At 41.0% G+C, this 12,241-nt stretch overlaps 1 protein-coding gene across 2 annotated transcripts in view; it reads right to left on the bottom strand.

The window, feature by feature from the left end:
- Window positions 1-2,998: 2,998 nt before the first annotated feature.
- LOC309653358 (immunoglobulin-binding protein 1-like) overlaps window positions 2,999-12,241 on the bottom strand; it is a 36,153-nt gene continuing 26,910 nt past the window's right edge. For both annotated transcript variants that reach the window (XM_082447964.1, XM_082447965.1), the window contains one exon: window positions 2,999-3,294. In XM_082447964.1, the coding sequence (XP_082304090.1) occupies window positions 3,155-3,294 (140 nt within the window). In that variant the 3' untranslated portion in view covers window positions 2,999-3,154. The remainder of the gene's footprint in view (window positions 3,295-12,241) is intronic.

Raw genomic sequence — 12,241 nt, 5'->3', positions numbered from 1 at the left:
GTGAGTGAACTGAGCCAGGTTAAACCTTGGATGAATAGGTGAAAAGCAATCTGTGAGGAAATGATGTGCAGGTGTTGGAAGGAGCTGTTTTGCAAGGAGACAAAGGTCACAGTGCCATCTTGTTGTTGGGTGTTTGAAAGAGCTGGGTGGCAGTGTATCTTTTGTGCTGATGAGCAAACCAGAGGCCCACAGTAAGGAGAGGAGGACTTTGGAACTCAGTTGACATAGAGAGGTGGATTTGGGTTCAAAAGTTTTATCCTTTGCACGTTGTTTTAAATGACAGCAGTGACCCCGGTGACCTGGGTGGCCCTGGGTCACCCGGCTAGGGAGGGGCAGAGCACTGAGGATTGAGACTCAATTCAGAACCCTTAACTCCAACTTCTTGGGCTTGAAATCGGCTCATTCAGTCCCCTGCCCTGTCTTTCTTACAGGGGTGTTGAAAAGAATAAGAGTGGAAAGGACAAATCACCACATGATGGCATTAAAAGAAGTAGTGCCCAGCATTCACCTTTTCCAAATAACTAACTGGCCTCCATGTGAGAGCTACAGAGGGCAAATATTTTGGCTACACTGATATGTTTGCACGGTCTACGTATTAGCCGTGTGCTGAAGTAAGTCACTCACTGTGTTTCCCCAAGCCAGTTTCTTTCCCTGTAAAATGAAGGCATCATCTCCTGCCTGACGGGTTGTGAGAACGAACTATGCAGCATACGTGAAATAAGCATAGCGCAAACGATGAGGCAGTACTGTTATCTGTGGAATGCTTTGAGTCCTCGCTTGCCGCAGTCCACCACACTCAGCTCACTCTAGGACCCTGAAACGCCTTCTTCTGGTGGGAGTAGAGAAGGTGGTTCTCTTTTTGTTTTCTCTAGCCGCCAGGCAGGCAGACTGAACTAGGGAGGAAAATGGAGGAAGATGGGTTTGCTCACAGCCTCTCTCTTCTTGTCCCCCATCTGAGGGGGAAATGGCAGGGGGGAAGCAGGGTGGCATAACCTTTTCTTCGGTGAGTCAGCTAAAAAGGAATTTCTAGAGCTCCAATAACATATAAGTGGTGGTTTGGGTTTGGATTTTTCAAGCTGCTCCCTCTTTTTAAGCTGCTTTGAGATGCACAACTAAAAGCACATGCAATTGGGAAGCACATGGAAAATGACAGAAGCACAGCTTGTTACCAATGTGAACTTGAAGAAATCACTCAGCGTCTCTGGCCCTGTTTTCTCATCTGCAAAACGGGGACGATGCTACTTATTTCGCAGGGTCATTGTGAGTATTAATAGCATGTGAAAGTGCCGGGTCTGGTGCCTGGCACAGAACAGAGTTTCGAACACCTACCTTTCCATTCCCTTTCCCTTCCTAGTGGACAGACCATAGTCACTGAGCTCAGAGGAAAACACTTATTATTCAGCCTATTATCATGGCTGCCATTATTCATTTAATTTTCACAACAACCCTATGAAACAGCTCATCTATGAACATAGAGAAAACAGAGGAGCAGTTCAGAGAAGTTATATTGCCCAAGGTCACACAGCTTTCAACTTTTAAAGCCAGGATTCAAACCCACTTTGTCTAGTTTGCCTCTTCGATATCAGAATGTGAGGGGGCTTCATCAGGCTGGATCTTCTGGAAAGACCATCTTTAAATAGACTCAGACCAAGGGGATAACCCCAACCTGGCCCATTTTGGGAATGAGCTCAGGGTGGAGTTTCAAGGGCACGAAATAGGCCATTGCTAGGGACAGCCTGGCAACAACTGGAAGAGAACTACAAATGAATGTTTGATTCCCAAATCTGTGGGGAAGTTAACCTGTGCTCTGCCAGTTTCAGGAGCTTATGCTGTGAGGGTGACATGAATTCTTTATTAAGCAGTATATGTTTAGCAATAAATATATCATTGGTAGTCTTCTGTCATCTCTCACTAAACATAACGTCCTATTCATCGTCTGACAGCCCTCCATTTACCACGCTACAAAGGAGAGGGATCTGAGTCTCCTTTTCAAACCCCTGTCCGAAGCTAGACTGCAGAAGCTAGAATAGGAAGGCTGAGTCATCTTCTTAAAAGAAAATGAAGTGTACCAAAGCCACATAGAACAAAAGTATGTTTTCTATAGGTATCATTTGTTTTCACACATGGCTTCTTTTCTAGGGTATTAACCCGGGAGCTGAGGACGTGTCTTCTCTTTACCGCAGAAAGTAGGTACCTTTCCTTGTCATCTGTGCTGTCCCCCCTCTTTCACCCCCAGTTATTGGCATGACTGCAGGTACCTTATTAACTAGCAAAGTAACTGCCACGGCACACTGACCGCTTGGGACTGTGCCAGGTATGGCACAGCACGGGCAAAGAGGGCCAAAATGGTCTTCCAGCAGCCCACTTAAGAGCTAGGCTATGGACTGAGCTGCTCTTACCCTCAGGGTTCTAGATAGATCCAGAGTAAAGGCCCCGGCCTCAGATGCTCACACAAAGATGGCTCTCATAGTGCCTTATCGGTTTCCTCATTTCTCATGGCTGAAGCAAGGAAGATTGGGTAGATAGGATTGTTATGTTCTGTTCATTCACAGCTGTAATTCCTGAAAATAGAGCCGTGTGGCAGGGCAAGTCCTGGCTTTTGTGCTTGTCCCTTGTAAAGCAAGTGTTGGGTTAGTTCCCAGCACTGGGGTAGAAAGGAGAAAGCAAGCTCCAGCCAGTCTGGGCAGCTCTGATGCTGGGTAACTCACTGCCCACATCAAAGGGAGATGACCAGGATCTCTCCATAAGCCCAGGGAACTACAGCTGACCCCCTCCCCTCACCCCCTGGAAGAAAGCAGCTGATACTTATATTTCTGCACAGTCTCACATCATAGAGGGGACTTTTCTTTTTCAAAGAGAATTCATACAGCCATTGATTATACAGAACCATTTCTTAGTACTCTTTTCTTTCCATTTAAGAAAAGTGGAATATACCATGATGAGGATTCTAATGCCAAGACAAGATTGCTGGCTCATCATCTAGGGTACATATACACACTTAATTGTTTGACATTTTAATGAACGCAAAGCAAGATTAAGCATCTCTGCCTTCGTTGTACACAGCTGAACCAGGAGCCCAGGGAGGGGAAGACTGCACAGCTTTCCTTGGTGGGGAAGACAGAAGCCCCTGTAGTCCTGTCTTGTTGTGGGGAGACTAACCCATGTTCTGTCGGTTGCCATAGCCCCTAGGATGGGTGTCCTTCCAGTCATCCCAATCCCGAGCTCTGTGGAGTGCACATTCATCATCCTCTTCCTCCTGTTCCTGATCTTGTCGCTGAGCTGCTGTTCTGAACTCTGCCCAAGTGGAAAAATGAGAAAGCAGGGTGAGGCAAAGAGTGACTGATACGGGCCCCAGCTCCACTCTGAATACAACCACATAACAAGAGAACAAAGAATATATCCCTAGCTGCCTACCCTGGGGCCAGCAGAACTGGGAAGAGTACTTACTATTACTTAACAGGTGACATGTTAAATAATAGTGAGACAGGATCCTCTGAGTGGTTTTCATGAGAAGGCAAAAACATATAAGTTGCCCCTCAAAATGAATTCTATTTTGGGAAAGAATTCTTGCTAAAATGGCCAACCCCTCACAACAGAAAACAAAAACACCAACTGACCAACAGTACCCCAGCAAACCAGAAACACTGAAGTGTTTCCATAGTATAGTGGTTATCACACTTGCCTGACAAAAACACTAAAGTAAAAAATATTTATGGTGTTATGATTTGTGATTTGCCAGGGAGGTGGGACTACAGGTGACTTCTCCTTCATCCATTTCCTTTATTACAGTTCTACAATTCTGTGTGTGTATAAAATTGGAAATCACGTGGCAGTTGAACCTACCAGAAAAGAATGTGTGTTATTTTGCACGTTTGGAACAGGGTGTGAGGTCCAAATGGCACTTGTCATGCAGTGTACCAAATACTACGTCTCTTTTGCACGATTTTTTTCTTTCCTTTGTGAGGTAAAGGAACAATTTCCTAGCTACTTTGAATTTGCCCACGAGAAATACTCTCATTACCATGATAAAGGATGAAATATGTGGGGAATCTGATCTCTCCTTACAGCTTAGGAGTCATGTGTTCTGCTTTATTTAACCCTTTATTGTAAAATATAAGATACTGGAAATCACACAAAAATATATATAACTTAAAATTTGGTAAGGAGGCTATACCTTTATAGCCTTCACTTGGGTCAAGATATATATTTTCTGTACCCATCCCCAAAGTTTCTCCATGAGCATCTACCAAATGACACACTGTGCTCACTGGCAGTTAATTCCCATTCCTTCCCTCCCTGGAAATCACCAATCTACCTTCTATCTCTATAGATTTGCCTATTCTGAACATTTCACATAAATGGAATCATGTAACAAGTGGTCTTTTGTGTCTGACTTCTTTCACTTACCATAATGCTTTTGAGGTTAGTCTTACCCATTTTCAAATATTTTGGTATATTTTTAATCTACAGGTTTCTTCTTCCAGCCCTTTCTTTCCTTACAAGTTCTCTACTGAAGAGGCAGGGGCATTTGACCTGTAGTTTCCCCAAATCTGGATTTTGCTGACTGCAGTCGTGATGGAGTCCAACATGTTCTTCGGTATTTCTGCAGATTGGCAAGTGGACACAGAGCTTGATATGACTCAGGGTTGATCCCTTCGCATGAATACAGGTGGTGCTGTCCTCCCCCAGCAGGTGGCACATAGTATCTGTGTCTCCTATTTGTGATGTTAGCAGCTGTTGATGCTCAATGCCTAGATTCGTTAATTTTCCCAGGGTTTCAAAATGGTGATACTCTTTAACATTTCCTTTTTTATTAAGTAGAATGCTTTTTATAAAGAGAGGCTTTCCCTCATCTACTACTATTTACAGGAAAAGAAAACAAGATTAATGTTTGATTCTTCTGCTTTAATTTACCATTTCTCAAGGTAATAAATTGGTTCCGTATCATCCTCTGAAATCGAACAATTTTTGTTTTAACTATAGTTATGAACTCATGGATTTAAACATATTTGATGAGTTTCAATGAATTGCAATGATTTCTAAAAAATATTCAAATAAGCTTTCTAATTTTAGTTTTAATTTACAGAAAAATTGAGAAGATAGTACAGAGTTCTTATACATCTGTACCCAATTTATTTTATTGTTAACAGCTTACATTCCTATGGTTTGTGTGTCATAACTAATGAACCAATACTGATACACACATAACAACTAAAGTTCATACTTTATTCAGATTTCCTTAGGTTTTACGTAATGTCCTTTTTTTTGGGTTCCAGAATCCCATCAAATATTCCATATTACATTAGTCCTCTGTCTCCTTCGTCTCCTCTTGGCTGTGAGAATTTCTCACTTTCCTTGTTTTTGATGACCTGGACAGTTTTGAGGGGTACTCATCAGGTATTTTGCAGAATGTCCCTCAACCTGGGGTTGCCTCATATTTTTCTCATAATTAGACTAGGGTTATGACTTTTGGAAGAGAATAACACAGTGAAGTTTCCTCCTTATCACATCAAACCAAGGCTACACACCACAAACCTGACTTATCACTGTTGATGTTAACTGGGATCACTTCAGGTAGTGTTTGTAGGGTTCCCAACTGCTCCCCCCTCCTTCTATACTATAGTCTTTGGAAGCAAGTAACTAAACATAGCCTACACTTAAGGGGTGAGGAGTTATGCTGCATCTCCTTGAGACAGGTGTATATACACAAATTATTCAGAATTATTCTGTAGGGGAGATTGGTCTCTTCGCCCCTATCTATTTATGTAATCATTTATTTCTATCACTATAGACTCACGGACACATTTTATTCCTTGTGTTATAATCCAATACTGTTATTTTCCTGCTCACATTCTTCCAGTTTTGGCCAGTAACAGTTCTTTCCAAAGGCCCTGTGTCACATTAACATACCTCAATATTTTTTTGTTTGTTGTTATTGTTTTTTGAGTGCTTCTTTATTTTCCAGTACTACAAGATATTTCAGGTTCATCTTGTATATTCCTGGTCCAGCCCTAGAATTATCCATCTCTCTAAGGAGCCCTTTAATTGGAGAATAGTATTAGAAACCAAGATTTGGGCACTAGATGTGCTCGTTGCTACTGGCAATTATCCTTTTTCAAGCCAAACTGTCTTTGGCCAGTGGAAACGTCTTCAAAGTGGCTTCTGAGTCCCTTTGACATGACCATAGCAGTCTTTGAAAGCTTCTTTCCTATCCTTTATGACAAGATGTTCCAAGCTCATCTTATTTATTTCCTGCTGCAAACTTGGAATTAGCTATTTCTCTAAGACATCCTGGTTTATTTTAATGGGAATGGTATTTCAAGAACAGAACCTGGGTTACTAGGTGTGCTCATTGCTTCTGGGCTGGTCATTGTTTCTAAGCCTTTTCAGTGGAAAAAGCAAAAGTGTGTGCGTGTGTGTGTGTGTGTGTGTGTGTGTGTACTTTTCAATAAAATGTCTCATGAGTTCATATTCAGGACTACAGGGGTGTTTTGTTTCTAACTCAAATTCGTTTGAGTTACATCTGTGTTCTTCCACACTAAAAGTCTTAGCTCTCAAAGACAGAGGATGATGGAATTTGAATATCTCATAATTACTCAGTTAATATTATCTCACATTACACGGTCCTGGAATAACATTAATACTGTTACCAATATAATTGCTGAGAACAGTTCTTTTTTTTTGCATATTCTTTCCCCATTTCTCCATGGGGAGATCTACATTACCAGAGCACTGGGCATATAGGCATTATTACTTTCTCTCTTTCAAATCTCATTTAGTCTTAGTTCTACAAGTAACTATATATTTAATGCTGACTGATATTACTTATATCAATGTCTCTCACATCACTTTGGTTGTCTTAAGCTCATTCTCTAGCAAATTTCTCAGAAAGGGATCATGGGACCAATATTTCCTGACTTCGTGTATGTTGATAAATACCTGTACCCTTTATACCTAAAAGTCAGTTTTACCAGATATAATGTTCTTGGCTCACATTTTTTCCCCTTGAGTATCTTAAATGTTACTCCATTTTCTTCTGGCATAAACTGTTGGTGTCAAAAAGTTTGAAGATGATTGAATTTTCCTTCCTTTACAACCCACCTGCTGTTTTTGCTGAAGTATCCAAGGCATTTCTTTTAAAAAAAGTCTAGTAATTTTATTAGAATGTGTCTTGCTGTTGGTCATTCTGGAGCAAAATTCTTAGGTACGCGGTGTGCTTTTTAAAAGCAAATCTAAAGTTTCCTCAATATTAGTTTTTTTTAAAAAATATCTTTATTGGAGTATAATTGCTTTACAATGTTGTGTTAGTTTCTGCTGTACAACAAAGTGAATCAGCTGTATGTATACAGGTATTCCCATATCCCCTCCCTCTTGCATCTCTCTCCCTCTCACCCTCCCTATCCCACCCCTCTAGGTGGTCACAAAGCACTGAGCTGATCTCCCTGTGCTATGCAGCTGCTTCCCACTAGCCATCCATTTTACATTTGGTAGTGTATATATGTCCATGCCACTCTCTCACTTCATCCCAGCTTATCCTTCCCCCCCACCATATCCTCAAGTCCATTCTCTACATCTGCATCTTTATTCCTGCCCTGTCACTAGGTTCATCAGTACTGTTATTTTTAGATTCCATATATGTGCGTTAGCATATGATATCTGTTTTTCTCTTTCTGACTTACTTCACTCTGTATGACAGTCTCTAGGTCCACCCAATATTAGTTTTAAGCATTTTTTTCTTTTTCCTTGCTTCGGTATCCTTCTTTAGATAATCTTATTATCTATATGTCAGGTCTTCTTTGCTATCTTTCATATTTGTCACTTTTTCTAGAAATCTGTTCATCTTTGCCTCTTTTTGATTTAAAACATTTTCCTTTTTACTTTAGAAAGGCATTTTCTGCTATATTCAATCATTCTTGTTTTCTTCTAGTTTAGCCTTCATTTCTTTTCTTTTATTCAAATTGAAGTCTAACTGATTTACAATATTAGTTTCAGGTGTACAACATGTTGATTTAATATTTTATATATTATATTCCATTTAGGGTTATTATAAAATATTGGGAAGATGGTGGAAGTGTAAGAAGTGGAGATCACCTTCCTCCCCACAAATACAACAGAAATACATCTACATGTGGAACAACTCCTACAGAACACCTACTGAACGCTGACAGAAGACCTCAGACTTTCCAAAAGACAAGAAACTCCCCACGTACCTGGGTAGGGCAAAAGAAAAAAGAAAAAAACAGAGACAAAAGAATAGGGATGGGACCCACACCAGTGGGAGGGAGCTGTGAAGGAGGAAAGGTTTCCACACACTAGGAAGACCCTCCATTGGCAGAGATGGGGGTGGGGGGGGAACCTTCAGAGCCATGGAGGAGAGCGCAGCCACAGGGGTGCAGAGGGCAAAGTGGAGAGATTCCCGCACAGAGGATCGGTGCTGACCAGCACTCACCAGCCCGAGAGGCTTGACTGCTCACCCGCCGGGGTGGGTGGGGGCTGGGAGCTGAGGATCGGGCTTTGGAAGTCAGACCCCATGGGGAGGACTGGGGTTGGCTGCATGAACACAGCCTGAAGGGAGGTGGTGTGCCACAGCCAGCTGGAGGGAGACCAGGAAAAAGTCTGGAACTGCCAAAGAGGCAAGAGACTTTTTCTTGCCTCTTTGTTTCGTTGTGCGTGAGGAGAGGGGAATAAGAGCACCACTTAAAGGGGCTCCAGAGATGGGTGTGAGCCAAGGTTATCAACGTGGACCACAGAGACGGGCATGAGATGCTAAGGATGCTGCTGCAGCCACCAAGAAGCCTGTGTGTGAGCACAGGTCACTCTCCACACCTCCCCTCCCAAGAGCCTGTGCAGCCCGCCAGTGCCAGGGTCCGCTGATCCAAGGACAACTTCCCTGGGAGAACACACGGCACGCCTCAGGCTGGTGCTACGTCATGCCAGCCTCTGCCACCACAGGCTCGCCCTGCATCTATAACCTTCCTTGCCCCCGACCTGAGTGAGCCAGGTCCCCTGTATCAGCTGCTCCTTTAACCCCGTCCTGTCTGGGCAGGAACAGATGCCCTCAGGCGACCTACACACAGAGGCGGGGTCAAATCCAAAGCTGAACCCCAGGAGCTGTGCGAACAAAGAAGAGAAAGGGAAATTTCTACCATCAGCCTCAGAAGCAGCGGATTAAAGCTCCACAAACAACTTGATGTACCTGCATCTCTGGAACACCTGAATAGACAATGAATCATCCCAAATTGAGGTGGTGGACTTTGGGAGCAATGATATATATATATTTTTCCTTTTTCTCTTTTTGTGACTGGGTATGTGTATGCTTCTGTGTGTGACTTTGTCTGTATAGCTTTGCTTTAACCATTTGTCTTAGGGTTCTGTCTGTCTGTTTTTTGGGGTTTTTTTTAGTATAGCTTTTAACACTTGATATCATTGGTGGATTTGTTTTGTTTGGTTGTTCTCTTCTTTCTTTTTTCTTTTCTTTTACTACTTATCTAAATTTACAAAAAAATTAATAATTATTTTTTATTTTAATAACTTTATTTTATTTTTTCTTTCTTTCTTTCTCCTGTTTATTCTAAGCCTTATGGATGACAGGGTCTTGGTGCTTCAGCCGGGCATCAGGTCTGTGCCTCTGAGGTGGGATAGCCAACTTCAGGACACTGGTCCACAAGAGACCTCCCAGCTCCACGTAATACCAAATGGCAAAAATCTCCCAGAGATCTCCATCACAACACCAAGACCCAGCTCCACTCAACGACCAGCAAGCTACAGTGCTGGACACCCTATGCCAAACAACTAGCAAGACAGGAACATAAACCCACCCATTAGCAGAGAGGCTGCCTAAAATCAAAATAAGGTCACAGACACCCCAAAACAAACCACTGGATGAGGTCCTGCTCACCAGAAGAAACAAGATCCAGCCTCATCCACCAGAACACAGACACTAGTCCCCTCCACAAGGAAGCCTACATAACCCACTGAACCAAACTTACTCACTGGGAGCAAACACCAAAAACAATGGGAACGAACAACCTGCAGCCTGTGAAAAGGAGACACCAAACACAGTAAGTTAAGCAAAATGAGAACAGAGAAACGCACAGCAGTTGAAGGAGCAAGGTAAAAACCCACCAGACCAAACAAATGAAGAGGAAATAGGCAGTCTAGGTATTTCTGAAAATAATTTAGAGTAATGATAGTAAAGATGATCCAAAATCTTGGAAATAGAATGCAGAAAATACAAGAAACATTTAACAAGGACCTAGAAGAACTAAAGAGCAAACAAACAGTGATGAACACAATAAATGAAATTAAAAATTCTCTAGAAGGGATCCATAGCAGAATAACTGAGGCAGAAGAACGGATAAGTGACCTGGAAGATAAAATAGTGGAAATAACTACTGCAGAGCAGAATAAAGAAAAAAAATGAAAAGAATTGGGGACAGTCTCAGAGACCTCTGGGACAACATTTAACGTACCAACAATACAATTATAAGGGCCCCAGAAGAAGAAGAGAAAAAGAAAGGGACTGAGAAAATAATTGAAGAGATTATAGTTGAAAACTTCCCTAACATGGAAAGGAAATAGTTAATCAGGTCCAGGAAGCACAGACAGTCCCATACAGGATATATCCAAGGAGAAATAAGCCAAGACACCTATTAATCAAACTATCAAAAATAAAATGCAAAGAAAACATATTAAAAGCAGCAAGGGAAAAGCAACAAAAACCATACAAGGGAATCCCCATAAAGTTAACAGCTGATCTTTCAGCAGAAACTCTGCAAGCCAGAAGGGAGTCACAGGACATAGTTAAAGTGCTGAAATAGAAAAACCTACAACCAAGATTATTCTACCCAGCAAGGATCTCATTCAGATTTGATGGAGAAATTAAAACTTTTACAGACAAGCAAAAGCTAAGAGAACTCAGCACCACTAAACCAGCTTTACAACAAATGTTAAAGGAACTTCTCTAGGCAGGAAACAAAAGAGAAGGAAAAAAAACTACAATAACAAACACAAAACAATTAAGAAAATGGTAATAGGAATATACATATCAATAATTACCTTAAATGTAAATGGATTAAAGGCTCCAACCAGAAGACACAAACTGGCAGAATGGATACAAAAACAAGACACCTCCTTCAGACCTAGGGACACATACAGACTGAAAGTGAGGGGATGGAAAATGATATTCCATGCAAATGAAAATCAGAAGATAGCTGGCATACCAATTCTCATATCAGACAAAATAGACTTTAAAACAAAGACTATTAGAAGAGACAAAGAACAACACTACATAATTGATCAAGGGATCAATCCAAGAAGAAGATATAACAACCATAAATATTTATGCACCCAACATAGAAGCACCTCAATACACAAGGCAAATGCTAACAGCCATAAAAGGGGAAATAGACAGTAACACAATCATAGTAGGGTACTTTAACACCCCACTTTCACCAATGGACAGATCATCCAAAATGAAAATAAATAAGGAAACACAAGCTTTAAATGATACATTAAACAAGATGGACTTAACTGATAATTATAGGACATTCCGTCTAACAACAACAGAATACACTTTCTTCTCAAATGCTCAAGGAATATTCTCCAGGAAAGATCATATCTTGGGTCACAAATCAAGCCTTGGTAAATTTAAGAAAGTTGAAATCGTATAAGTATGGTTTCTCACCACAACACTATGAAACTAGATATCAATTACAGGAAAAAAACTTTAAAAAATACAGACATGTGGAGGCTAAACAATACACTACTTAATAACCAAGAGATCACTGAAGAAATCAAAGATGAAATCAAAAAATACCTAGAGATAAATGACAATGAAAACATGATGACCCAAAACATATGGGATGCAGCAGAAGCAGTTCCAAGAGGGAAGTTTATAGCAGTACAGACCTACCTTAAGAAACAAGAAACATCTCAGATAAACAATCTAACCTTACACCTAAAGCAGTTAGAGAAAGAAAAACAAACAAACAAACAAAACCCCAAAGTTAGCAGCAGGAAAGAAATTATAAAGATCAGATCAGAAATAAATGAAAAAAGAAATGAAGGAAACAATAGCAAAGAGCAATAAAACTAAAAGCTGGTTCTTTGAGAAAATAAACAAAATTGATAAACCATTAGCCAGACTCATCAAGAAAAAAAGGGAAAACCTCAAATCAATAGAATTAGAAATGAAAAAGGAGAAAAAACTGACACTGCAGGAATACAAAGGATCGTGAGA

This window comes from Balaenoptera physalus, assembly GCF_965194825.1.
Source record: "Balaenoptera physalus genome assembly, chromosome: Y".
NCBI lineage: Eukaryota > Metazoa > Chordata > Mammalia > Artiodactyla > Balaenopteridae > Balaenoptera > Balaenoptera physalus.
This window is presented reverse-complemented; position numbering and strand designations above follow the sequence as displayed.